The sequence below is a fragment of the Sorex fumeus genome, unplaced genomic scaffold (assembly GCF_029834395.1).
Source record: "Sorex fumeus unplaced genomic scaffold, SorFum_2.1 ptg000128l, whole genome shotgun sequence".
Lineage (NCBI taxonomy): Eukaryota > Metazoa > Chordata > Mammalia > Eulipotyphla > Soricidae > Sorex > Sorex fumeus.
In genome coordinates this window covers 21,743,734-21,768,551 of record NW_026606185.1, presented here as the reverse complement: position 1 = coordinate 21,768,551, position 24,818 = coordinate 21,743,734, and the positions used below count along the sequence as shown (strand labels likewise).

Genomic DNA, 24,818 nt, shown 5'->3' with positions numbered 1-24,818 from the left:
TCTTTTTAAGTCACTAATTTATTGGGAAGCATTAAATGAATCAATACATGCAGGTCTGGGACCACAAGGTTTATAGCAGGCCATACTAAAGAGGGGGTTGAACTCTGTGCATGCCTTGCATGTACTTCAATTCTTTCAGATATTGCCCTAGCCCAGACATAGGTTCTATAAGTAAATGATGTTGACCTTATATTTAAGATTGAGTAAGAGTGATCCAATACAGTTCATACTGGAGTGTGTGTGTGTGTGTGTGTGTGTGTGTGTGTGTGTTGGGGGGGCAGGTAATCATAAAAATGAAACAAAACAATTACATTTAGAAAAAAATAATAAGCAAAGAGTTAAAAAATAAAACCAACCACAGATAGATATTATATAAGACTGGCATATTTTATACTACTTTTGTATAACATAAATATTTTTGTCAGCATTATAGAATGGTTTATTAAATGAATTATTTATTTGAAGTAGAGATGCCACTTAACAAATACATTTGTGAACTTACAGCTGGGGGGTGAAGTAGAAGCACGGAAGCGAGTCTCATCATAATCTCCCTTATATCCTAGAGAAAAAATGGAAATGATTTAGATGTCTTCATGTTCATTTTTTATAAAGTTAAATTTCTAATAATGCACATACACACTTTGAATAAAGCATGTTCAGCAAACCTACTCTTTACCACAACTGAAGCATAAGCAGAGAACTCTCCTTTAGCATTCATCGCCGAGGCCCGGTACTGAGCGGTATCTTCGAAGTCACAACTGAAAAAACGTGTAGAAGAGAGTGGCCATGAGAGTGACACTCCTTGTAATGACGAGCTGTGCCACTAAGAACCTCTGCCAGCACTGCATGCAGCGAGGTAGCCACTAACACAGAGCTCTGGGGACCTTGATAAAGCTACACTACCAGCTCCCTGGCTCTTGTACATCATCCATGACAGAGACTACAGTTTCAGGCCAGCAACAGACAACAGGAGAAGAACTCCTACAGCCTACTAGGATCCTAGCACAGGTTCATTTAAACCCTCCCACCCACCAATTTTTAAAAGGGCTAAGCACATAACTAGAATGGGTAGTGTTATGTTGGGTTTTTCCAAAGCTGCATCAGATGCAGAATAAGTCCATCTGTGGCCATCCTCCCTACTCTCCCGCCAACCCTCAGGGGGAGTGCTGAAGGCAACAGGAGACCGTGGTGAAGAGATAGCCTCCCCTTGCAGACTCCCACAGGCTCTCTGAACCACAAACTTGATCCTGGGTGGTGTGACTACCAATTCTGCATTCTGGCCTCAAAGTTTTTAAATTTGTTATTTACCCCCAATGGTACTCAGACTCACATCTGAAGTTTTAGCCCTTAGCATGACACCAGATGTGCCAGTTGGGATTTCCTTTCCAGTTATAATTCACAGAAATAGCTATCTTTATAAAATGGGGTTAGGGTAAAACTCTGCCTCAAACATCTGTTCAACACACAGAGATGAAGGGGTTAAGATTTCAAAGCAGGTGGGTTTTTGTCTTATCACAACTGACTCCCATTTTTGTTATTATTATTAAGGGTTTAGTTTTTTGTGAGAAAATATATTTTCTACTGAAATTTCATATGTATCAATAAAACTCCAGGAAAGTTAAGTTGGTTGCTTTTCTCATAACTAATTCATTACAAGCAATTTTAGAGCTCACTGTTGCCTCCATGGAATCACCAATTGATAGAAATGATGTGACTTTTGTTCAGGGTTGAACTTAGTGGCCATTACAGGGATCCTATTGGAAGCACAGCTTTCACTGTGTCCATGCTTCTGATAGGAGAAGGGTAAATCAATTAGTGTGATCAAAATAATGTCAGTTTTACTTTTACATCTCAGCACATAAAAGTTTTATGTGAAGGAGCTCTTTTAATTTTTTTATCCATATAACTGGAGTTGGATTTTAAAACCATCTTTAGGAGACATGAAAGACCTTTGACATGAGAGAAATATGTTGTGAATTCTTGCTTTCAATTTTTACTTTGGGATTGGCTTCATACTCAAACATCCTAGTAACCTATTCTCTCTCACTTCTGTAGGTGAATAGAGAGGTGCATGGTGCCCCATATTTCCTGGTTACCTGAAGGAAAGAACAATTATCTCCACGTCCAGCCTTCTTTCAATGCCACACACTTCAATCTCCATGCCCTTTACTGATAAAAGGCAGAATGGGATGATAATGATGTGATATTGATACTGATATGGAATGCTTAAAGAATAAATATAAATGATGTTTTTGTTTGTTTTACTCATATGCAGGGAAAACTCTTGAGTATATTGTCACAGTCACTGTCCTCCTGTTGTTCATTGATTTGCTCGAGCGGGCCCAGTAACATTGTCAGACTTGTTACTGTGTTTGGCATATCGAATACGTCACAGGGAGCTTGCCAGGCTTTGCCGTGGGGGCGACATATACTCAGTAGCTTGCCGGGCTCTCCCAGAGGGGCGGAGGAATCGAATTCGGGTCGGCCATGTTGGCTTCATGCAAGGCAAACTCCCTACCCACTGTGCTATTGCTCCAGCCCTTGAGTATATTAAAGGATAAAATTTATAATCTGAATTACTTTTTCCTCATCAACTCCAACTAGATTCAAATATAAGGGCATCTTGGATGGTACTGAGGCATTAAACAATGTGTCATAAACATCACATTTAGGTGAGCACTAAGGGAAGCAATGTATGTGAACATTTCGACTGTGATCACAGCACAGGAAAGAAGTAGGGATGGTGTCTTGTTAACTAGAGTTTTAAGGCTCCTTCCTGAGCAACTAACATGCAACACACATGTTCTAATGTCCTCTTACTCGTTAATCTCCAGCGTGTGCATTCCATATCGGCTTTCAATAACATACTTTCCAGGGTTTGTATGGATATTTATTGGAACCTGGTTTTTATACCTATGAGACAATGAAAAAAGTTGAAATAAGGTGAAGTGCAAGTAGCTTTACAATTAACTTCACAGAGTTCTTATTCCTGTGAGAACACCTGTGAAGACAACAGAGGTTAGCAGCAGCATCTGCCCCATACATGCATATCCAGGGAAGAGGAAATAACATTCATAACAATGAATACAGTGAACCCTATTAACATATGTGCTTTTCTCACATCAATCACAAAAATCACATTTAAGAAGTCACATAAATGTAGATGAATCTCAAATATATAATGTTGAGTAAAAAGAGTTGGTCATAAAAAGGTATCTAGGTATAATAATTGCTTTTATAGGAAGTAAGAAATAGGAAAGACCAATGAACACTTCTAGAAGTTGAGTCTAGGACCAGGAGTGAGGAGACAGCTCAACAAGCTAGAGTGCATGGTTTGCATGTGGAAATCTCAGATTTAATCCCTGGCATCATATGGTCTGCTAAGCACTGCTGAGTGTGTTCCAAAACCAAAACAAAGCAGAAGATCAAAACAACATAATACAAGAGAAAGGGCATAGAACTGGGAGAGAGTTCAAATGATATAGCACATGTTTTGATTGTATAAGATTCTGGGTTTAATCCCTAGCACTTCACGCCCCTTCCCCAACACTGCTGGGTGTTATTCCATTAATCTTTTTTTTTTAAGGACTCGATGATAAGAGATAAGAAGGAATTCTCACCTACTATGATTTGTATAAAAGTGAAGGGTGCTTTTCCATGGGACTGTTTTGCTGGGTGCTTTTAATGTTTGACTTCTTTTTTTGGGTGCCTGTTACCAAGGTATGGTATGTAGTCTACAAACATTCATCAAAGTTCGGGGGTATGGTACCACCACAGGTCAGTCTGTACCTGTGAGGCGAGTGCATCAGCAGCCTGATGTCACCTTCAGACTTCCAGATACCCCAAAATTGCTGCTCTGCCTTTGGCCAGACCCCAAAAACCTGGGGCAAAGTTTACCAAGAAAGTAAAGTAAAAAGGCCCTCCCGTTGATCATCGATTTGCTCGAGCGGGCCCAGTAATGTCTCCATTGGAGACTTTGTTGTTACTGTGTCTGGCATATCGAATACATCACAGGGAGCTTGCCAGGCTCTGCCATGCGGGCGAGATACTCTCGGTAGCTTGCCAGGCTCTCTGAGAGGGGTGGAGGAATCGAACTTGAATCGGCCATGCTGGCTGCATGCAAGGCAAACGCCCTACCGCTGTGCTATAAATGGCCAAAAGTTAGGTATGTGGGAGACACACCCACAAATCACCTCCAGCTCAGCAATAAAATTGGAGGCGAGGCCTCTCTGGTTCCTGATCAAACTGCTTACCAGCCATGATCTCAGAGACTCAGAGACAAATCTCGGAAGCCAGCAGCTTTTGGCAGAGATGTGTCTGGTCCCTGCAATGGGTTACCGGTGCCAGACCACCCCAGGGGAGAAAGGGTGTTGTCCCTCTGCCTACTCCCCCTTGGCAGCTCAGTGGCTACCATCTTCCAGAGGCCATTGGACAGTCAGGTTTCGGTCCGCAGTAACGAGACACATGAGGCCTCACAGGATGGGGGTGGAGCCGGCCCTTCCCTCCCCATCCCAACGAAACCCCTGAGTGGCCGCCCACAAATGGCCTCTCTGGCTCCTGATCAAGCTGCTTAATGGCTATGATCTCAGAGACTCAGGAACAAATCTCGAAACCCAGAGACTTTTGGAAGAAATGCATCCGGTCCACACAATGGGTTATCGGCGCCAGGGCACTCCAGGGGGGAAAGGGTGCTCTCCCTCTGCCTGCTCCCCCTTGGCGGCTTGGTGGCCACCATCCTCCGGAGACCATTGGACAGTCAGGTTTAGGCCCGCAGCAACGAGACACACGGAGCCTCACAGGATGAAGGTGGAGCCAGCCCTTTCCTCCTAGCCCCAATGAGACCCCTAAGTCGCCGCCAATGAACAGCCTCTCTGGCTCCTGATCAAGCTCCTTAATGGCCATGATCCAAAAGACTCGGGAACCAATCTCGGAACCCAGCAGGTTTTGGTAGAAATCCCTCCAGATTTAATTGTTAAAATATAGGAATTCCAAAATCGCACAGCCACTACTGCAACTGCGCGACATCATATGCTATTCATAACCAGCAATGGAAAACAAATTGTCTACTGTTGCCTTTTTGGCAGATCTAAGTGTTGGAGTAAAATTCCAAATAATAATGGTGGGTCTGGTTTCAAAATATTGAATGTAATCAAAGTAGAGAGAGTAATGTGGAAATCATCTGCCCCACAGGTAGGAGAGGGTGTGGAATGGGGGTATACTGGGGTTTTTGGTGGTGGAAAATGGGCACTGGTGAAGGGAATGGTGTTTCATTGTATGACCAAGACTTAAACCCAAAAGCTTTGTAACTGCTCTCATGGTAATTCAATAAATAAAATTTTAAAAAAGGAAAAAAAGTTCATCAAAGCTCTATATTAATACATAATATGCATTTTTGTGTGTATTATGCTCCAAACAAAATTTTTTAAAGAAAAAAATAATTGACCACTACTGACACAACAGAGGAAGGCCTGTGTTGGAGTTTTTAGTGTTAGCTGTATATGTAGAATGAAAATAAAACATTATTCCTCCTAACATGCCTCCATGCCATTAAAAATAAAGCAAAAACAACGCGTTATGTTAAACATGTCATAGTCATAAGAAAATATGGCTCTTAGTATGAAAGTTTTTGAAATATCAATTATGAAATAAAACCTCTAACAAGTTAAACTCAAAGTGACCATTTGCAGAGGAGGGGGCACCTAGAAGCTCAGTCTGGACTCAGGGACCACACTGGAAATGTTCAGGGATCTATATGCAGTACCAATCATTGTAAGGTAGCAACTACATGCAAGGCAGTTGCCTCAATCTCTTTACACACACACACACACACACACACACACACACACACACACACTTTCCCTCTCTCTCTCCTTCTCTCCCTCCCCCCTTTGTGTCTCTCTATCTCTGTCTCTCTGTCTGTCTCTCCCTCCCAAAAGATGCCATTTTTGATGGTGCTACTGCTGGTTGAGCCTCCATCTCAGAGGTAGACGTACTGAGAGGAGCCCTTCCTGAGACTCTGTCTCCTAAATCCACATTGTTCACCATGTCATCCTGACCTCAGCAGTCACTGGATTTGGAGGGGACCAGGCTTTTCTACTGAAGCACAATCTGCACCAAGGAACAGGTTCTTTCCTTTATTTCTCTTTCAGACAGCTCAATTTATATTTACAGATACTGCAAACAAATAACACTGGTAACTCCAGCCCACATGTGCCAGGCCCTGTCCTAAAAGCTCTGTGTCTATATTAATAAATTCAAATGATGTGAAAGTAGAACTATTTTTAACATTATGTTTCAGGTAAAGAAACCACGGCATAGAAAAACAAAGGAACTCCTCCTTGCTCACACAGCTAGGAATAGAAGAGCTGGAATTTTTCAGCTAAGCAGTCTGACTGCTGACAGTGTGTGATGCTTACACTTACCAGTTGTTCTTCATTTAGGTGCAATTTACTCTCCAGATTTTGGCTTTGTTTTAGGGGCCACAGCAAGTGTTACTCAGGATTTACTCCTGGATCTGCGCTCAAGGATCATACTTCATTTTATCGCTGACTGTGTTCTAGGGATCATTTATGGTACCAAGGATCAAACCAGGGTTGGCCACATGCAAGGCAAATGCCTTAACCCTATACTCTATCTGACCTCTTCATATCATTAGGAATGGCTATAGGAGAGAGGGAGAAGAAGAGAGAGGAAGAGAGGAAAGAAGGAAGAAGAGAGGGGATCCTCTGGTTACTCTTTCCCTTCCCCAACTTTCTTTCTCCTCTCTCTCTCCTCCTTCTCCCTCTTTCTTTCACACTACCCCCCCCCCTCGCACACATGCCCTACGTCCCTAAAACACATGTTTATTTTCCATACCTTTAAGGCTTACATCATCTTCCTCCATATAGTAAAATCCCTACTCATGCCACTTCTTCTCTCAACTCCTTCCTGTAATCCTACACATTACTAATGTGAATTTCAATGACAAGACACACATTTATTAGTTTAGTCAGATATATCACTTCTACAAAGCTATCCATGCCCTAAAGACAGTAATTGGGTCTCAGCTGTAATTACTGTTAACTCTCCTCTCAGGGGAAAAAGGGTAAGTCATGGACAAATACTAAATACTCAGTGTTTTTAAGTTGAATTGAACATAATTATTGAATAACACAGTAGATTAATTGTAGCTTCTTAATTTGGGGGGTGAAGGAAGGGAGTACTGACAAACCCATACTTCATGATATGGATGACTTAAAATAAGTGTGTACAACATAATAGGGGAAAAGGGAGCTCAGATAGAGAAGGAAACACCAAATAAAGGGTGTTGGGAGGATCCTCCCAGGATGGAAGAAGCATGCTGAAAGTAGACTATAGACCAAACATGATTGTCACTCATTGCCTCTTTTGCAAACCACAACACCCAAAAAGAGAGAGAGAACAAAAGGGAATGCCCTGCCACAGAGGCAGGGTGGGATGGGGGGAGGGAGGAATACTGGGATCCTTGGTGGTGGGAAATGGGCACTGGTAGAGGGATGGGTATTTGATCATTGTATAATTGAAACCCAAGCACAAAAATTTGTAAGTCTACAACTGTACCTCATGATGTCTCACTAATAAAAATTTTTTTAAAAAAGGAAACTTAAATAAAATAAGTGTGTATAAAGAGAGTAAGTTAAAGAACATTGCATTTATTTCCAAAAATGTGGGGGAAATGGGAAATTGAAATTATCTTAAGAATTCAAGTTGCCAGACCAGAGTAATAGTGCAGATGGTAGGTGCTTCATTGCATGAGACCAATCTGAATTTGATCCCTGGTGCCCTATATGGTCCCCTGAACCCACTAAGAGTGATTCCTGAGCAGAGAGCCAGGAGTAAACCCTGAACACTGCCAGATGTGGCCCCAAAATAAAAACAACAGCAATAAAAAGAATGAGTTACGTAGGAGGCATGGTTGCAAAAGTCACATGCACAGCCTACTAAGTAGCTGTTCCTTTGCTACTCAGAACTGCCCGCAGACAGCTGTCTCACCAGAGGCTTGAAGCACCCCGGCTATTTAATCAGAGATGGTCTATAAAAAGAAACTTGCTGGCTGCTCCTAATTTCAAACATTCCTGATTTTGATGAACGGCAGGGTAGGATATTAATTGGCATGCTCTTCTGAGAGAATTGGTTTAGGTCATTTCACACTTGACTCAGAAGCTCTGTTTGCTCAGTTTTTTCCCCGTACAGAGATGTTTTCAGTAGTCCCTTTTGGCAAAGAGGACAAATATAACACCAAGCATGTGCTACTTGACAAAACAGCTGAGTGACACCTGGCTTGGCCTCTAACAAAAAATGCTGTTCGTTCCTCTATAAACTGTGTGTTAAGACAGTATTTTGCAGCTCCCAGGGTTCCCCAACTGCCCTGCTCTCCAGTACTACCTAACTTGGCACTGAATACTCATGACTTTTCAATAATCATGACTTCTAATTATAAACTGGACAAGTGAAATAGATCTCTCTCTTCTCTCTCTCTCTTTCTCTCTCTCTCTCTCACACACACACAGACACAAACACACACACACACAAGCACATACACACAAAAAGATTTTGAGGCAATTCTACTCTTTACTCTGTAACTCAAGATGTCAGTGTAAGATGTTTTTGTTTTTTAGCGAGGAGGGAGGGAGGGAGGGAGGGAGGGAGGGATTAGGAAGGAAGGGTGGGAGGAAAAGGAAGGAAGGAATGTTTGTTAGTTGTCTCTAGTAAAAAAGAATTTTTGCCTTTCTTACTGAATAAAGTTCTTCCGTCCCTCCCTTTGTCTCTTTCTTATTTTCTAAATTCCAGAATAAACAGAAAATGTTATAGACTACTTCCCACCCTGAAATTTTATCCAGAAGATTCTAATATTCTCCTGAATATTCAGATTTGCATCATTTTCCTTACCAATTTCAGTTGCATCTATAAACTACCACTTAGGAGTTTCTATTATACTTTGAGTATTCTTTGATATTTCTTTGATATTCTTTGATATTTGATATTCTTTGATATTTCTATTATACTTTAGAGTATTCTTTGATATTCTATAATATTTGTAACTGATGTGTAGAAAAAATACTTTATTATTCCAAGCAAATATCTGTTTAAATATAGTGAAAGATTTTTGGCAGAGTAAAAGTATGGTTAAACAAAAAAGCTTCATGCTAAATGGGGCTTATAGCTCTGTGGTAAAGTACTTGCCTTGTATGTGTGAACCCCAGCACCACACACACACACACACACACACACACACACACACCAGGATTTTCTCTAGAGCCTGGAATGTGGCTTAGCAGTAGGGTCCCAGCTTGCAGGTGTGAGGCTGAGAGATCCACCCTCTACCTCATCCCACATTTCTGAGTGCAAACCTGACAGCACTGACATTGGAGTCTCTGGGATCACATATGAATGTTATCCCTTGGACACAGAAAGTCTGTGTGAGGCGAGCCGTGCTGGTGAGCCGTACAAACTAGTCTATGGCCCACGAACACTATAGCAGGCATAAAAGGAGGGGAAGTGGGAAAGACCACCCTCTACTCTTTTCCTATCAGTATTGAACAGTGTATTGTAAGTTACAGGACCTATAGCTAGCCCATCATGTAAGTTACTAGAGAGATATAACCTCTAATAACTATGGAAAGACCAACCGTGGTTTCTTCACCACATGTACATTTTGTCTTCTGTTTGACAAAAGACAGTATCCCCTTCACAATTTAAAAAATAAACAAAGCCCTTTAGTGGGTGTTGGTGGGGAATTTGGGTTGATCAGTGCTACTATGGTGATGGTGCAATGTCCTTCACGGACGTTTCTACTGTGACTGATGCCAGGCACCTGACTGCCTTCTGCTCTCAATGTACTGGACACAGCATGGCTCTCCTCAGAGTTTCTGCACTGGTCACCTGGCTGTGGTGAGTGATATGTAAGCCTGCCATTAGCACTCTGTGGGGAGCCTCTGGATTACCTAGTAACATTAGGAGTAACTTGGGGGGATTGGGTGAAGAGCAGCTGCTGCCTGTTTGTGTCATTTATTAGCTCTCAGGGGCTCCTATGACTTGAGTGGAAACTTGGAAGCAAATCCTGAGGGCTGCAGGTACTGGGGCCACACGTGCCTTTGAAAGACATGGCTGAGGGTTTAACTGGAGAGGAAAGGCAGCATGACTACATGCAACATTTCTGTAGTTCACCTTCCTCTATTCAGGAAGGTCATACCCAATTATAGATGGCCTTTGAATATTATGGGGGTTGGCAGAACCAACCCAACCCCCGCAGTGCAGTACAGAATTTCTGTATAACTTTTTTATGCCCCTCAACCCCCAAATTTCACTATGAATATCCTGCTGTTGACCAGAATCATTACTGATAACATACACAGCAGATGAATGTATATGCTATGTGATATATACATATATATTCCATATAGTATTATTATAATCAAGAATTATAATCAAGGAAGTCACTGTCACTGTCCACCCGTTGTTCATCGATTTACTCGAGCGGGCCCAGTAACGTCTCCATTGGAGACTTTGTTGTTACTGTGTTTGGCATATCGAATACATCACAGGTAGCTTGCCAGGCTCTGCCGTGTGGGCGAGATACTCTAGGTAGCTTGCTAGAGAGGGGCGGAGGAATCAAACTCGGGTCGGCCATGTTGGCTGTGTGCAAGGCAAATGCCCTACCACTGTGCTATCGCTCCAGCCCAAAACAAATGTTATTAAGAAAACCATATGAGAATATACTCACAGGACTGTGCCACAGTACTATGTGCATTTTTATCCACGCCATCACTTTATGTTGTGTATTCACAAGGAAATTCATGCTTTAAGTGGACTGCATAGTTCAAACCCTTTGTTATACAAGGGTCTACTATTAATTTTATACTTGTACTCAAGAAAAGGCCCAAAAATCTACAGTTGGGCATCAAAATGACAAATTCCTGCAAAGTAATCATCAAAAACTTTCCTTTCTACTTGGGTTAGGGAGTTCATAAGGCTTATTGAAGGCCTTATGGAAGTTTGCATACTCTGTACCAGCACTGCAAAGTAAATTAGTACTTCATTTAATGATGGGGAATAGGGGGCTGCAAGCAATGCTCAGGGAACCTAGGAGCCACCCAATGCAATCCTCAGCCAATCAGCCCAGCTTCAATGCGGTAGAAGCACCTGTCTTCCCTTACAAAAAATATACACCCCAGAATCCCCTTCACAATTTAAAAAAATCTATACAAACTTTCAGAGCCTTTCATTGAATCTTGCATATTCATAATGTCACATGTTTCACTAAAAGTATAATTAATTTTGTTTAATGTTATTATGAAAAGTTTTCTTAAAGATAACATACCAGGTGACACGAGGTTCCGGCCAGCCAGCTACAGAGCAATGTAATTTCACACTTTCTTTCTCCCAAACAGTGTGGGAACGAGGTTTAATGATAAACTCAGGAGCATGGAGAAGACCATCTTCATTCAACTTTCTACGAAATGCCCCAGTTTCTTCTAACTGAAAAAGATATATATCAAAATGTTATGAAATTAATGTAAATATAATACAAGCATAACAGAAACTGTAGCACTGTCCTCCCGCTGTTCACCAATTTGCTCAAGCAGGCACCAGTAACATCTCATAACAAATTGTGAAATTGTTGTTACTAATTTTGACATACCAAATACGCCATGGGGAGCTTGCCAGGCTCTGCTGTGAGGGCAGGACGCTCTCGGTAGCTTGCCAGGATGGAGGAATTGCACCTGGGTTGGCCGCATGCAAGGCAAATGACCTACCCGCTGTGTTATCACTCCAGCCCATAAAGAAACAAAGTTTTTTTTTTATTTTTCCATTTGGATTTTATGTTTATATTTAGATCAAATGCCCATCATCCCCTTTGAAAGTTGTCACCATCATTTTTTTTAATTCTTTAAAGGGGGTTGGATCAAACCCACAGTGCTCAGGGATCACTCCTGGCAGTGCTATTCCAGCTGTCTTCTCCTCTTTGTTCATGAGGCAGGCTTCCAGCTATGGAGCAATCTTCCTTTCCCGTGTATCTACTGTTCTTAGGTGTCAGCCTCATGTTATGTTGTTTTATACTCCACAAATGAGTGTAGTCCTTCTATGTCTGTCCCTCTCTTTCTGACTCATTTCACTTAGCATGATATTCTCCATGTCTACCCATTTATAAGAAAATTTCGTTGACTTCTCTCCTAACAACATAGCTAGCCATCAGGTAGATGCAAATCAAAACAACAATGAGATATCATTTCACACCACAGAGACTGGCACACATTTTAAAGAACAAAAATAACCAGTTCTGGCATGGACGCTCTTTCACTGCTGGAGGGAATGCTCACTAGTCCAGCCTTTCTGGAAAACAATATGGAGAGTCCTTCAAAAGCTAGAAATTGAGCTTTCATATGACACTGCAATATCACTTCTGGGAATATATCCCGAGGATGCAAAAAAGCACAGTAGAATGTTCATTGCAGCACTGTTCACAACAGCCAAAATCTGGAAACAACCCAAGTGCCCTAGAATAGATGACTGGTTAAAGAGACTTTGGTACATCTAACGCATAGATTTATTTAAGGTTCTGACTTAATTTTTACAGAACCTTAATTTTCATGGAGTTTGACTAGAAAATTTGTCTCTTTTTATTTGGCTATATCTTTTGATGTCTTCTCCTTTTTTCTTTCATTGTGTTTATCTCTAAAGGACCATAAATTTCTTGTTTTCAAACAGATCACTAAATCAACAAACAATCCCCAACAGGTACACACACAATATAACAGGCAGTCCTATTTTTGTAAGACTATTATTTTTGTCTTACTGTTTTTTTCAGGGACAGATTTTCTGCCTTTTCTCTGATTGCAGCTTTTCTGGACTTCTTCTCAAAAGCTTCTTCCTGGTATAGTGAGGACAGGGACTGTTTGGACACTGTGGACTGTTTGCTTGCCATGATTCCTTCTTCTCTAGCAAGAAGATTCCTCTGGGCTATGTAAGCAGCAGCTTCTTTAATTCGTTCTTCTTCTGTGTCTGTAATACCACTGACATGCACTTGGCTGAAATAAATATAACAAAATATGGTTATTGTGAATGGCAATGATATGACTGTCTCCTGCTACTAAGATCAAAATAACATATTTCAGACAGCAAATCTGACATAGAAAACTCTTGTAAACTAAGAGCTAACCAGTTACATATGGAGATAGTTTTCACCTTAACAAAGGATAGTAATGACAACAATAATATCTATTAAGGCCCTGTGCTTTCCCAAGAGCTTATTGTATATTTTGTCTCATTTAATCTCCATAACAACCCTCTGAGGTAAGCTGTGTTTTGTTTTAAATATGGTGTAACAAGACTGAAATAGTTAGAAAACTTGTCCAAGATGATTTCATCAGTTTCCTTGGTGTGTTTAAATATGATTTAGTTATAATAAAATATTTAGTCATAACTTTCTTCTAAAAGATACTATTATAAAGTGAAATCATTTCTGTGCCTGTGACTGATAAATGATGCATTCTATCTGAATTCTTTAACTTACTGCTAGAATGAATTGGCTATGACAGCTGCATGGATAAATAATTTCTAAATTCACATGAGACCCACTATGGCTATTGAATTTTTTTACAATATTATAAAGGACAGGCGGGGATACTCACCACTATAATAGGGCTGGAGCGAAAGCACAGTGGGTGGGGCATTTGCCTTTCACGAGGCCAACCTGGCCGACCCGAGTTCGATTCCTCCGCCCCTCTCGGAGAGCCTGGCAAGCTACCAAGAGTATCTATCCTGCCCTGAAAAGCCTGGCAAGCTTGTACGGCAAGATGTATTCGATATGCCAAACACAGTAAGAAGTCTCACAATGGAGACGTTACTGGGCCCGCTCGAGTAAATTGATGAACAACGGGAGGACAGTGCCACAGGACAGTGATCATAAAGGACATGCTAGAATGTTGTCTAGTTTTGTCCTTATTTAAACATACCAGAGAAATATTACAACAGGCAAGATGCTGGCATTATATGCGGCTAGCCTGGGTCCAATCCCCAGCACCACATAATGTTCCCTGAGCACCACTAGGAATAATCCCTGAGCTCAGAAGATGGGGTAAGTCTTGAGCACCGCAATGTGTGACCCAAACTTCCCAAAAATATCAAAGAGGGGAATTAAGAAAACAAATTTCACTGTCCAAGTCTTGCCATCTCTTCTAAACATCTAAATAAATATCAAACTAACTGTGAGAGGTCATGTCTGGGTAAACACACTTAGCAATATAAGCATATTTCCCTGAAAAGTTCAGTTTCAAATATCAAAAAATCAAACAAAAAGCTAAAAATATTATTTATTCCCCTTACATTGGACCCAATAGAATAATTCTAGCCTCAAAGAAAATATCAAAAGAAACTTAGAGAAGAGTGAGAAGAAAAACACAGGAACATAGAAGTGGGTCATCAAAACTGAATATCATAATATTGCCCACTGAATTTTCCTCATAATTTCCCTAAGAGAATTACTTCATTTTGAACTCCACCTTAACTCTATGAATAATTCTCTATTTCATTGTCACTGTCCTCCCATTGTTCATTGATTTGCTTGAGTGGGCCCAGTAATGTCTCCATCAGGAGCCTTGTTGTTACTGTATAGGCAAACGCCCTACCACTGTGCTATCACAAACTTTAACTTGGTGTCTTGGTCAAATTTCCTTTTAAGATTCTTTCAGACAAAAGTTTTTAAATGTTCATATTATAAACAAAGGAAATAGACATTAATAGACTTATGACGGGCTGGAGCGATAGCACAGCAGTAGGGTGTTCGCCTTATAAGCAGCCAACATGGCCGACCTGAGTTCGATTCCTCCGCCCCTCTCGGAGAGCCCGGCAAGCTACCGAGAGTATCTCGCTCACACGGCAAGCCTGGCAAGCTGCCCGTGACGTATTGGATATGCCAAACACAGTAACAAGAAGTCTCACAATGGAGACGTTACTGGTCCCACTTGAGACTTATGACTTAGTTGTTATTTGTTTGAAGCTTACCTCAAAGCTAAATAGCTATCTATTTTACATTCAATAAATATAAACCAGGTAGTGAACAATATGATGCAATATGTTTTATTGCAGTTTCAAAATTCTACTTGAATAAGAATGAAAATCACACTTGCGGACAAAATTGTTTGCATCTATATAAACATATCATCTTTTTTTAGTTCATTCAGCATTTATAGTTTAAACTTTCTTCTTTATCTGAAGTTTTTACATATATTGTTCAACTCTATAATCCATCCTGTGTTTAAATTTAATTAGTTTCATGATTAGAATTAAAGTTCCCAATCATGCTCTTGTCATGTGATCAGCCTACAGGAGGGCAAAGATTTTTACAATCAACACTTCTCCTTCACTGTAGGGTTCCCAGATTCCTCAAACTGTTCTCAGTCTGTCCATCCTACGTGTTCAGTGAAAGTAAGACAGATAACGTACACATACCGTCCTGAGAAGATAGGCACCTTGAAGTCACTTGGCAGATTTTCCTTCTCATCACCAGAGAGAAGACTCTTCCTGGCTCTCTTTGTTTGAGGGCTCAAGCTGGATGAATAATCTAACATCATACTGGCATCTGTCAGTCTGTAACAAGGAAAAGTACACTTAAAATTTTTAAAATACTTATCAAAGGAAACTTTACCTTGGGGGAGATATCACTGAATCCTAGATCATCTTTAAAGCTATCATTATCTTTTAACATTAAAATGAAAGTGGAATGAGGAAGACCTCACATAATGGATGCAATTTAGGCACAAAAGAAAAATAGGTCAATAGTAATTTCAGGGCTTTCCAATTCTCTCGAAGTTTCAAGGGATAATAGCAGTACCTTTGTAACAGTTCTAAATACCCTTCACAATTAACACTAGAAATTTAAGAAGTTTATATAAATGGTTTAGATGCATTGTACATTAAGATTCTTTTGGGGGTAGGGAGGGGACACACCCAGTGGTTCTCAGGGGATCATAATATGGTGCAGGCATTTTAATCAGAGTCAAAGCAGCTGCAGTTACATTCTAAGCAAGTGCCTTGCTTTTTGTACTATCTTTCTTGTCCCTGTACATTCAAATTCTTTTAGAGAACTTATTAAAATGCAACCATTTCAGGTAGAAGGTATGGATCAATGATAAAGGGCATGTCTTGTGTGTAGGAGACCTGGATTTAATCCCCTGAATTTAAAAAAAGATATATATGGAGCACATGATTTTCACACTTGGAGGCCTAATTTTGGTCAATGGCACTGTCCCTGAGCATGGGAACAACCCCTGCACAGCACTGGATGTGCCCATCTTCCCAAAAAGCCAAAATCAAGCATTCTGGAGAGGGGTCCAATATTACAATATTTAACAGATAGTCAAAGTGATTCTGATGAAGGGCCCTTAGATCCAAATCTGAGGTTTTTATGTAGAGAGTTCTTGTTGTAGGACACAGGGCAAGCAACAGAGCTCATGTATTTTATGTCAACATCCATAATCAAATGACTCAGAAAATTGCAGGGGTGTGATAAAGAATCCTTTGGTCAGGTCTGCAGGTGAACAAAAAAATGCCCAAAAAAGCTAGTATAGATGTGCATTTGGTGATGGTGAATATTTTAATAAACCAAAAGTCATTAGTTGTGGGGAAAAACATAAAAGAAGAAATTTTATCTAGAGAAAAAGGACTGATAAACGTGAAAGTATGGGGGCACTGTGATAGTACAGCAGGTAGGGCACTTGCCTTGCACTCAGCTGACCCAGGTTCAATCACCAGCATCCCATACAATTCTCCAAGTCCACCAGGACTGATCCTTGAGCACCAGGGGTAAGCCCAAAGTAATGCTGTGTGTGGACCACAAACAAACAAACAAGAGTGAAAGTATAGTGTTGGTAACAGTGATTATTATTTATTTATGGATTTCTTGTTGACTATAGGAGGGTCATTCCACACAGTCCTCAGAACGCCACAGTGTTTGGAATCAAACTCACCATCTACCATAGGCAAGATGTGAGCTCCACAACAAGCCACATTCCCAGCCTTCAATATGATTCTTCAATGAAGTCAAGTGCAATTCCATACAAACATAAACAATTGACATAAATTCCAGGCATTTACAGGCTGTCTAAGATCAACCCCTCAACCAAAACCTCCCTCATCCATTCAGCAGCACGAGATGTCCCCAATAGCAAATTGTATGGGGATACTCTGTGCTACTCTTATAATTTTTTCTGTTGCTCAAGAACAATTGAAATGGCCCTTGGTCTAGAGAAATTTTTAAGATAAAGTGAAGTATGTGGATGGCATGGGTAAAGCAAGATGCCAGTTGAAACAGACAGTTCTTCCAAACTATCCAAACTAAGGCCATTTCTCAATCTTTAAAGCACAAATTACCTGGATGCAAAGCAGAAAACAAGCCAAATGTACCCAGAGAACAAAACAAATATATGTCATCATGCAGGTATTCCTGTCCTCAGCTTTGCAAAGTAGCACAGAACTATAAGCGTTTCTAGGACACGCAGGGTGCAGTGGCTCTGTGTCTGGTGAAGGAGGATGGGCTAATGCCTTTGATCCTTGGGCCAGAGTGGAGTGGAAGCATGGCAAAGACAAACTTTGTCATTCCCCCCACCCCCACCCCAGGACGAGTATCTGGCTCTTACCCAAGATTGGTATTAACATTAAAGGTTATAATCCTGAACTCATGCTGTGGATTAGTTACCAGTTGGAAGACTCAGTGAAATTTGTTCCTTGCTAGCTGTTCCAGGTAGCAGGGAAATGACTGCTATACCACAGCAGATTTCAAAGTACATGTTGTACTTACACAGGTCCATGTTTAAAATGGTATTTTCCTCTACTTCTTTATTCCATTACTATTACCAAGCTAAGTAATTATAGAGTTTAAGAGTTTTCTTTTTTCTTTTTAATTTTCTAATTTCTCTTGCTTTTTGGGTTTTGCTCTGTGGCTTAACTTTCATATTTATGTCTACTCTTCTATTCTCATGACTCATATTTGCAATGTTTATTTACATAAAAGTAGTTATGATCTGTCATTCTTTTTATTGTGTTATTCCTTTTTCTGTCATTTTTCCTTTAGGATAAATGTAGTTTTGTTTTACTGGGTTCTGAATCACACCCAGCTGTGCTCAGTCCTTACTTCTGGTTCTGTGCCCAGTGATCACTTTGGTGGTGATCACGGGAACATCTGTGGTGCCAGGGATTGAACCCAGGTTAAATGGCAAGAATCTTACCTGCTGTACTACCTCTCTAGCCCTAGGATAAATCTTTAAGTACCAGGCTGTGATTATTCTACTCTCACAGGTAAATCAGCAGCATGTTTTAATAACTAAGATTTGCTATCAGTTATATTCACTAAAGAATTCTTTCTAACCCTTAGAGGACCTACTTTCAATCTTTTTCAAGATTTTCCAGGAAATTGAAGAAACATTCCCAAACAGTTTCTATGAAGTGAACATCACTCTGATATCAAAAGCAGACAGAGACACCACAAAGAGAGAGAGAGAGAGAGAAGGAAAGAGTGAGAAAGAGAGAGAGGAAAAGAGAGAAAGTGAGAAAAAAGTTAGAAAGAGAGAGAGGGAAAGTGTGAGAGAGAGAGAAAAAACTACAGGCCAATATCTCAATATCGCTAATGAACACAGATGCAAAGATTCTCAACAAAATACTGCGAATAGAATCCAACAACTCATCACAAAGACCAAACATCATAACTAGATTTCATCCTGGGGATACAAGGATTAAACATTTTCAAGTCAATCAACATAATACACCATCTCAATAAAATGAAAAAAATTAAAATTATATGATCATGTCAATAGATGCAGAAAAGGCATTTGACAAGATCCAGCACCTATTCATGGTAAAAATTCTCAACAATATGGCAGTTGAAGGAACTTTCCTCAATAGAGTCAAAACATCTACCACAAGCTCACAGCAAGCATTACTACTAATGAGGAAAAACTAAAAGTATTCCCTTTTAGGTTTAGGTTTAGTTTTAAGATCAGGCACAAGACAAGGTTGCTCATTCTCACCATTCCTCTCTAATACAGTACTGGAAACACTTGTTAAAATAGGGAAGAAAAATGATATTCGGGTCATCCAGATAGGAAAGGAAGAAGTCTGGCTTCTACTATTTGCAGTGACACGATACTATATTTAGAAAATCCTAAAGGCTCTACAATAAAACTCCAAGAAACAGTAGGTTTTTATAGTAAAGTGGCAGGTTACAAAATCATTACCCAAAAATCCATGGTTTTCCTATATACAAATAATAATTTTAAAAAATGCTTTTTAAAAATCCCATTTACAATTATGCCTAAGAAAATCAAGCATGTTGGAATCAGCATAATTAAAGAGGTGAAGGACGTATACAAAGAAAACTACAAACACTATTTTAAGAAATAAAAGAGGAAACAAGGAAATGGAAACATATGCACTGCTCATGGATTGGGAAGATTAACATAATCAAAATGGTTATACTCCCCAAAGCATTATACAGATTCAATGCAGTCTTTATAAAGATACCTATGACATTTTTCAAAGAAATATATCAAACACTCCTAAAATCCAATATGGAACAATAAACCCTCAAGTATACCTACAGCAATCTACAGAATGGGAAAGAATATTCACCCAATACCCATCTGATAAGGGGTAGATATCAAGTATTTACAAGCACAGGTTGAACTCAACAAAAAGAAAACATCCAGACTGGAGTGAGTAGTTCCTAAGTGCAGAGCCAGGAGTAACCCTTGTGCATTGCCCACAAAGGTGTGACCCACAAAGCAAAAAAAAAGGAAAATAAGAGAGAAAACATCCAACCCCATCAGAAAATGGGGTGATGAAATGAACAGAAACTTTCTCAAAGAAGAAATCCGAATAGCCAAAAGGCACATGAAAAAATGCTCTTCGTCACTAATCATCAGGTAGATACAGATCAAAATAACAATGCGATATCATCTCATACCACAGAGACTGGCCCACATCCAAAAGAACATAAGCTACCAGAGTTTGCATGAATGTGGGAAGAAAGGGACTCTGCTTCATTGCTGGTGGGAATGCCAACTATTTCAGCCCTTTTGGAAAACAGTATGAATGCTTCTCAAAAAATTAGAAATTGAGCTCCCATTTGACCCAGCAATACCACTTCCGGGAATATGTCCCAGAGATGCAAAAAAGTATAGTAGAAATGACATTTGCACTTACATGTTTATTGCAGCACTGTTTACAATAGCCAGAATCTGGGAAAACTTGAGTGCCCAAGAACAGATGACTGGTTAAAGAAACTTTGGTGCATCTACACAATGGAATACTATGCAGCTGTTAGTAAAGATGAAGTCATGAAATTTTCATATAGGTGAATCAACGTGGAAAATATCATGTTAAGTGAAATGAGTCAGAAAGAGAGGGACACGGAGGGGAAAGGGTGTTGCCCCATTCGCCCTCTCCTCTCTGGAAAGAAAGATGGCGGCCGCACGGGAGCCTTGTGGACAGCAGGTTTGAGCCGGGGGTCAGGGGCGGCAGGGACCTCATGGGAAGGGGGGCGTTCCAGTCTGTCCTCCACGCCCGACCGAGGTCACCAGCTGCCCCCCATGAGCGGCTCTCCGGCACGGCCACGGCCCCAGAAGCCCAAGGACTTAGCGCAGAAAACCAGCCGCTTGGAGCAGAAAAGCGAATGGACTATGTGTTAAACCACGCCATCATGCCTGCCCGGAGAGGAAAGGGTGTTGCTCCATTCGCCCTCTCCTCTCTGGAAAGAAAGATGGTGGCCTCCAGGGAGCCTTGTGGACAGCAGGTTTGAGCCGGGGGTGGGGGCAGCAGGGACCTCATGGGAAGGGGGGTGTTCCGGTCTGTGCTTCATGCCCGACCGAGGTCACCAGCTGCCCCCCACGAGCGGCTCTCTGGCACGGCCACAACTCCAGAGCACAGAAACCAATCTCTTAACTATCTAACTTTTAATAGAAATACTTCCAGGGTTAATAAGTAAAATAACAGAAATCCAAAACTGCGCGACCGCAATCATTTAACTCTTAAACCCAGCTGTAGAAAGCAAATCATTTCACAACGCTTTTTCAGCATGTCTGATTGGGGGGGGATCGTAAACTCTAAATAATAATGGTGCATCCTTTATCGAAACAATGAATCTAGTCAAAGTAGATAGAGTGTTAACTAGAACTCATCTGCCTCACAGGAATTGGGAGGGATGGGAGGTGGGGTTCTATTGGTGTTCGCGGTTAAAAACAAGTATTGGTAAAGGGAAATGTGTTTGATATTTACATGACTGAGACCTAAACCTGAAAGCTCTGTAACTCTTCCCACAGTGATTCAATAAATAAATTTTAAAAAATAAAATAAAATAAAATAATCACTTGCTGGGAAAAAAAAAAGAAAGAGAGGGACAGACATAGAAAGACTGCACTCATTTGTGGAATGTAAAGTAACAGAATAGGAGACTAACAACCAAGAATAGTAGAGATAAGTATCAGGAGGATTACTCCACAGCTTAGGAGCCAGCCTCATGCTGGAAGGAAAGGCAGCTTATATAGAGAAGCGACTACCAAGTAAAGGGTGCTAGGAGGACCCACTCAGGATGGGAGATGCGGGCTGAAAGTAGACTATAGAGCAAACATGATGGCCACTTAATACCTCTATTGCAAACCACAACACCCAAAAGGAGAGAGAGAGAAAAAGGGAATGCCCTGCCACAGAGGTGGGGTGGGGTGGAGGGGATAGGGTGGGTTTGGTGGGAGGGATGCTGGGACCACTGATGGTGGAAAATGGGCACTGGTGGAAGGATGGGTACTCGATCATTGTATGACTGAAGCACAAGCACAAAAATTTGTAAGTCTGTAACTGTACCTCACGGTGATTCACTAATAAAAAATTAAAAATAAACCAAATATCTCACATTCTGGGGAAAAAAAGAATAACTAAAGCAATCATTGGAGGGAAAGAAGATCCCCAACTTCAAACTGTACTACAAAGCAGTAGTAATTAAAACAGCATGGTATTGGAATAAAGATAGACCCTTAGATCAATGGAATATAGTTTAATATCCTGACACAGACCCGCAATTATATAATCATCTAACCTTTGATAAAGGGGCAAGAAATATGAAGTGGAACAAGAAAAACCTCTTCAATGAGTGGTGCTGGGATAGCACGGCGGTAGGGCGTTTGCCTTGCACGCAGCCAACATGGCCGACCCGAGTTCAATTCCTCCGCCCCTCTCAGAGAGCCCGGCAAGCTACTGAGAGGATCTCGCCCGCACGGCAGAGCCTGGCAAGCTACCCATGACGTATTTGATATGCCAGACACAGTAACAACAAAGTCTCCAATGGAGACGTTACTGGGCCCTCTCGAGCAAATCGATGAACAACGGGAGGGCCTTTACCTTTACCTTACAAACAAAAAAATTAACTCAGATCTCTTCCTAATGCGAGGCACATCAAAAGTGGAATAAATATCTTAATATCAGATCTGAAACCATAAGGAACATAGAGGAAAACATAGGCAGAACCCTCCATGACACTGAAGCTAAAGGCATCTTCAAAGATGGAACACCACTGACCAAGCAAGTGGAAGAAAAGGTGCAAAGTGAAAGCAAATAGGACTGCATTAATCTAAGAAGCTTCTGCACCTCCAAGGAAATGGTGGCCAGGATACAAAGAAAACACACAGAATGGCAAAAAAATATTTATCCAATATCTATCTGATGAGAGGTTAATATCAAAAGTAGATAATGCCCTAGTAGAACTATACAGGAAAAAAAACTTTACAGGAAAAATGGGGAGAAAAGATGAACAAAAGACACATGAAACACTATGTCTATATCACTAATCATCAGGGAGAGGCAAATCATAACAACACCCAAAGGTAGTAGAAATGAGCACCAGGTCCATGATTGAAAGCTTGCCACAAGTGGCTGGGAGTAAGCAATTAGGACAGAGAAGAGACCACTATGACAATGACAGCTGGAAATGGTAATTCTGGACCAGAACTGAGTGCTGAAAGGAGGTAAAGTGATATACATGATAAATCTTTCAGTTCCTGTATTGCAAACTGTAATGCCTAAACGGAAAAAGAGAGAGAGAAGAAAAGTATTTGCCATAGAGGCAGGCTGGGATGTGGGGGACATTGGTGAAGGAACAGGTGTTGAAACATTGTATGACTGAAACCCAATCATGAACAACTTTGTAACTGTGTATGTCACTGGGATTCAATTTTAAAAATTTGCCATCAGCTTCCATTTTATATTTCACTTGAAATAAAAGACTTTACAAGGAACATTGTATCAAGTGTCATACAGGATTATAGAAAAATCCAACTTATTTAGAAAATACAAATCTTTATTTTGCTCTTTACTTTCTTCATCTTTTTAGATCCAAATGAAAGGAAGTGTGTAGAAAAATTATGTGTTAAAATACTATGCCAACAGATTGTAGATTTTCCTTGTCTTAAAATATGATTACCACCCAGTTGAAAATGCCATAAGTTGAAAAAACATTTAATATGCCTGAGTCAAAGTAGGTTTACATCCTCCTCCAATTCTAATACTGAACAAGGGATGACCTCCTCTAAAATTATAGCTCTAAAATTATTCTTGAAAGAAAAGACAAAAATAAAATCACTTATAGAACGTCAGATCTGGAAGAGATCTCAGATAGTTGTACCAGATATTTTATAGATGTGGAAAACAAAGCCTGGAGAGTCTTCTTGATTTGCCGATGTTCACTTTACAATTTAGTAGCTGAGCTAGAATTAGCACCATATTTTCTTAATTTTCAGGTTACTGCTCTTTTTGCTAAAGTGTGAGCCCCAGAAAGACATGCCTGCTGACACTACATCCTGCAAGCACTATGACTGAGAGAAACTCCCCATGAGTGTGTGTACAACACCACAATGTAGGGTGTACAACTCCTAGCATACACCACAACTGAGTCTAAGAGCATAATAATCAGATGTATGACGCAGTGAACACTACAACCAATGATGTCAATACCACAACTTAGTATGCAACACCCATTCATCACAATAATGAATAGAAGAAATAGGAAGGAAGGGAGAAAATGAATACATACTGATCACCAAAGTTATGTGGACAATGTTTAACTGTGCTTATTATGAAAATAAAATTTTAAAAAATATGAGATATCCTATCACACTTCTGTCAATAACCTATATCAAAAAACACTAAAAACAACATGTATTGGCAGAGTGTGAGGGGAAAAGGAACTCTTGTACACTGTTGGTGGGGTGCATGTGTAAACTGGCACCTACTCTATGAAAAATGCTATGAAAATTCCTTTAAAATTTTAAAAATAGAGCTCGAGAGATCAGACAGTGCTAAAGATACTTGTTTTTTATGAGGCTGACCCTGGTTCAATTCCCAGTACCACATAAAGTCCTCCGGAGAACCAACAGGAGTAACCCCTGAGCACCACACCTTCTTCAGTTTTTTCTTTAATGCTTTTTCTTTTGTGCAATCTCCTCTTTGGGTTTAAGAGTGATTTGTTCATTTTCAGGAAGGATCATCTCCTTGTGCCATGGAGAACTCATGTTGGGTGACTCCACGCCCAAGTCCTGTAAGTTCTGCTGCACATCCGGGAGACTTTGTTCATCTGGAAATGCTCAATGTGCAGAGATTCTTAAATTCAACTTGGCTCTGCATTTTAAAGCCTGCATAGTAGAAGTTCAGAACTTTCCTTAGGCCACCAACCTTATTTCCAGCTCCACTTTTGGCCTGGAAAACCCTTCAGTGCCACTATTGTTACAATCAAATGGCACACATTGCTTCTGGAGAGTGACAAC

At 40.5% G+C, this 24,818-nt stretch overlaps 1 protein-coding gene across 4 annotated transcripts in view; it reads right to left on the bottom strand.

The window, feature by feature from the left end:
• Positions 1 to 24,818, bottom strand: part of MYOM1 (myomesin 1) — a 140,650-nt gene that overhangs the window by 99,081 nt on the left and 16,751 nt on the right. For all 4 annotated transcript variants that reach the window (XM_056138266.1, XM_056138267.1, XM_056138269.1 and 1 more), the window contains exons 3-8: positions 15,469 to 15,606; positions 12,815 to 13,046; positions 11,339 to 11,496; positions 2,821 to 2,913; positions 670 to 758; positions 503 to 559 (exon numbers count right to left, since the gene is read on the bottom strand). In XM_056138266.1, the coding sequence (XP_055994241.1) occupies positions 503 to 559; positions 670 to 758; positions 2,821 to 2,913; positions 11,339 to 11,496; positions 12,815 to 13,046; positions 15,469 to 15,606 (767 nt within the window). The remainder of the gene's footprint in view (positions 1 to 502; positions 560 to 669; positions 759 to 2,820; positions 2,914 to 11,338; positions 11,497 to 12,814; positions 13,047 to 15,468; positions 15,607 to 24,818) is intronic.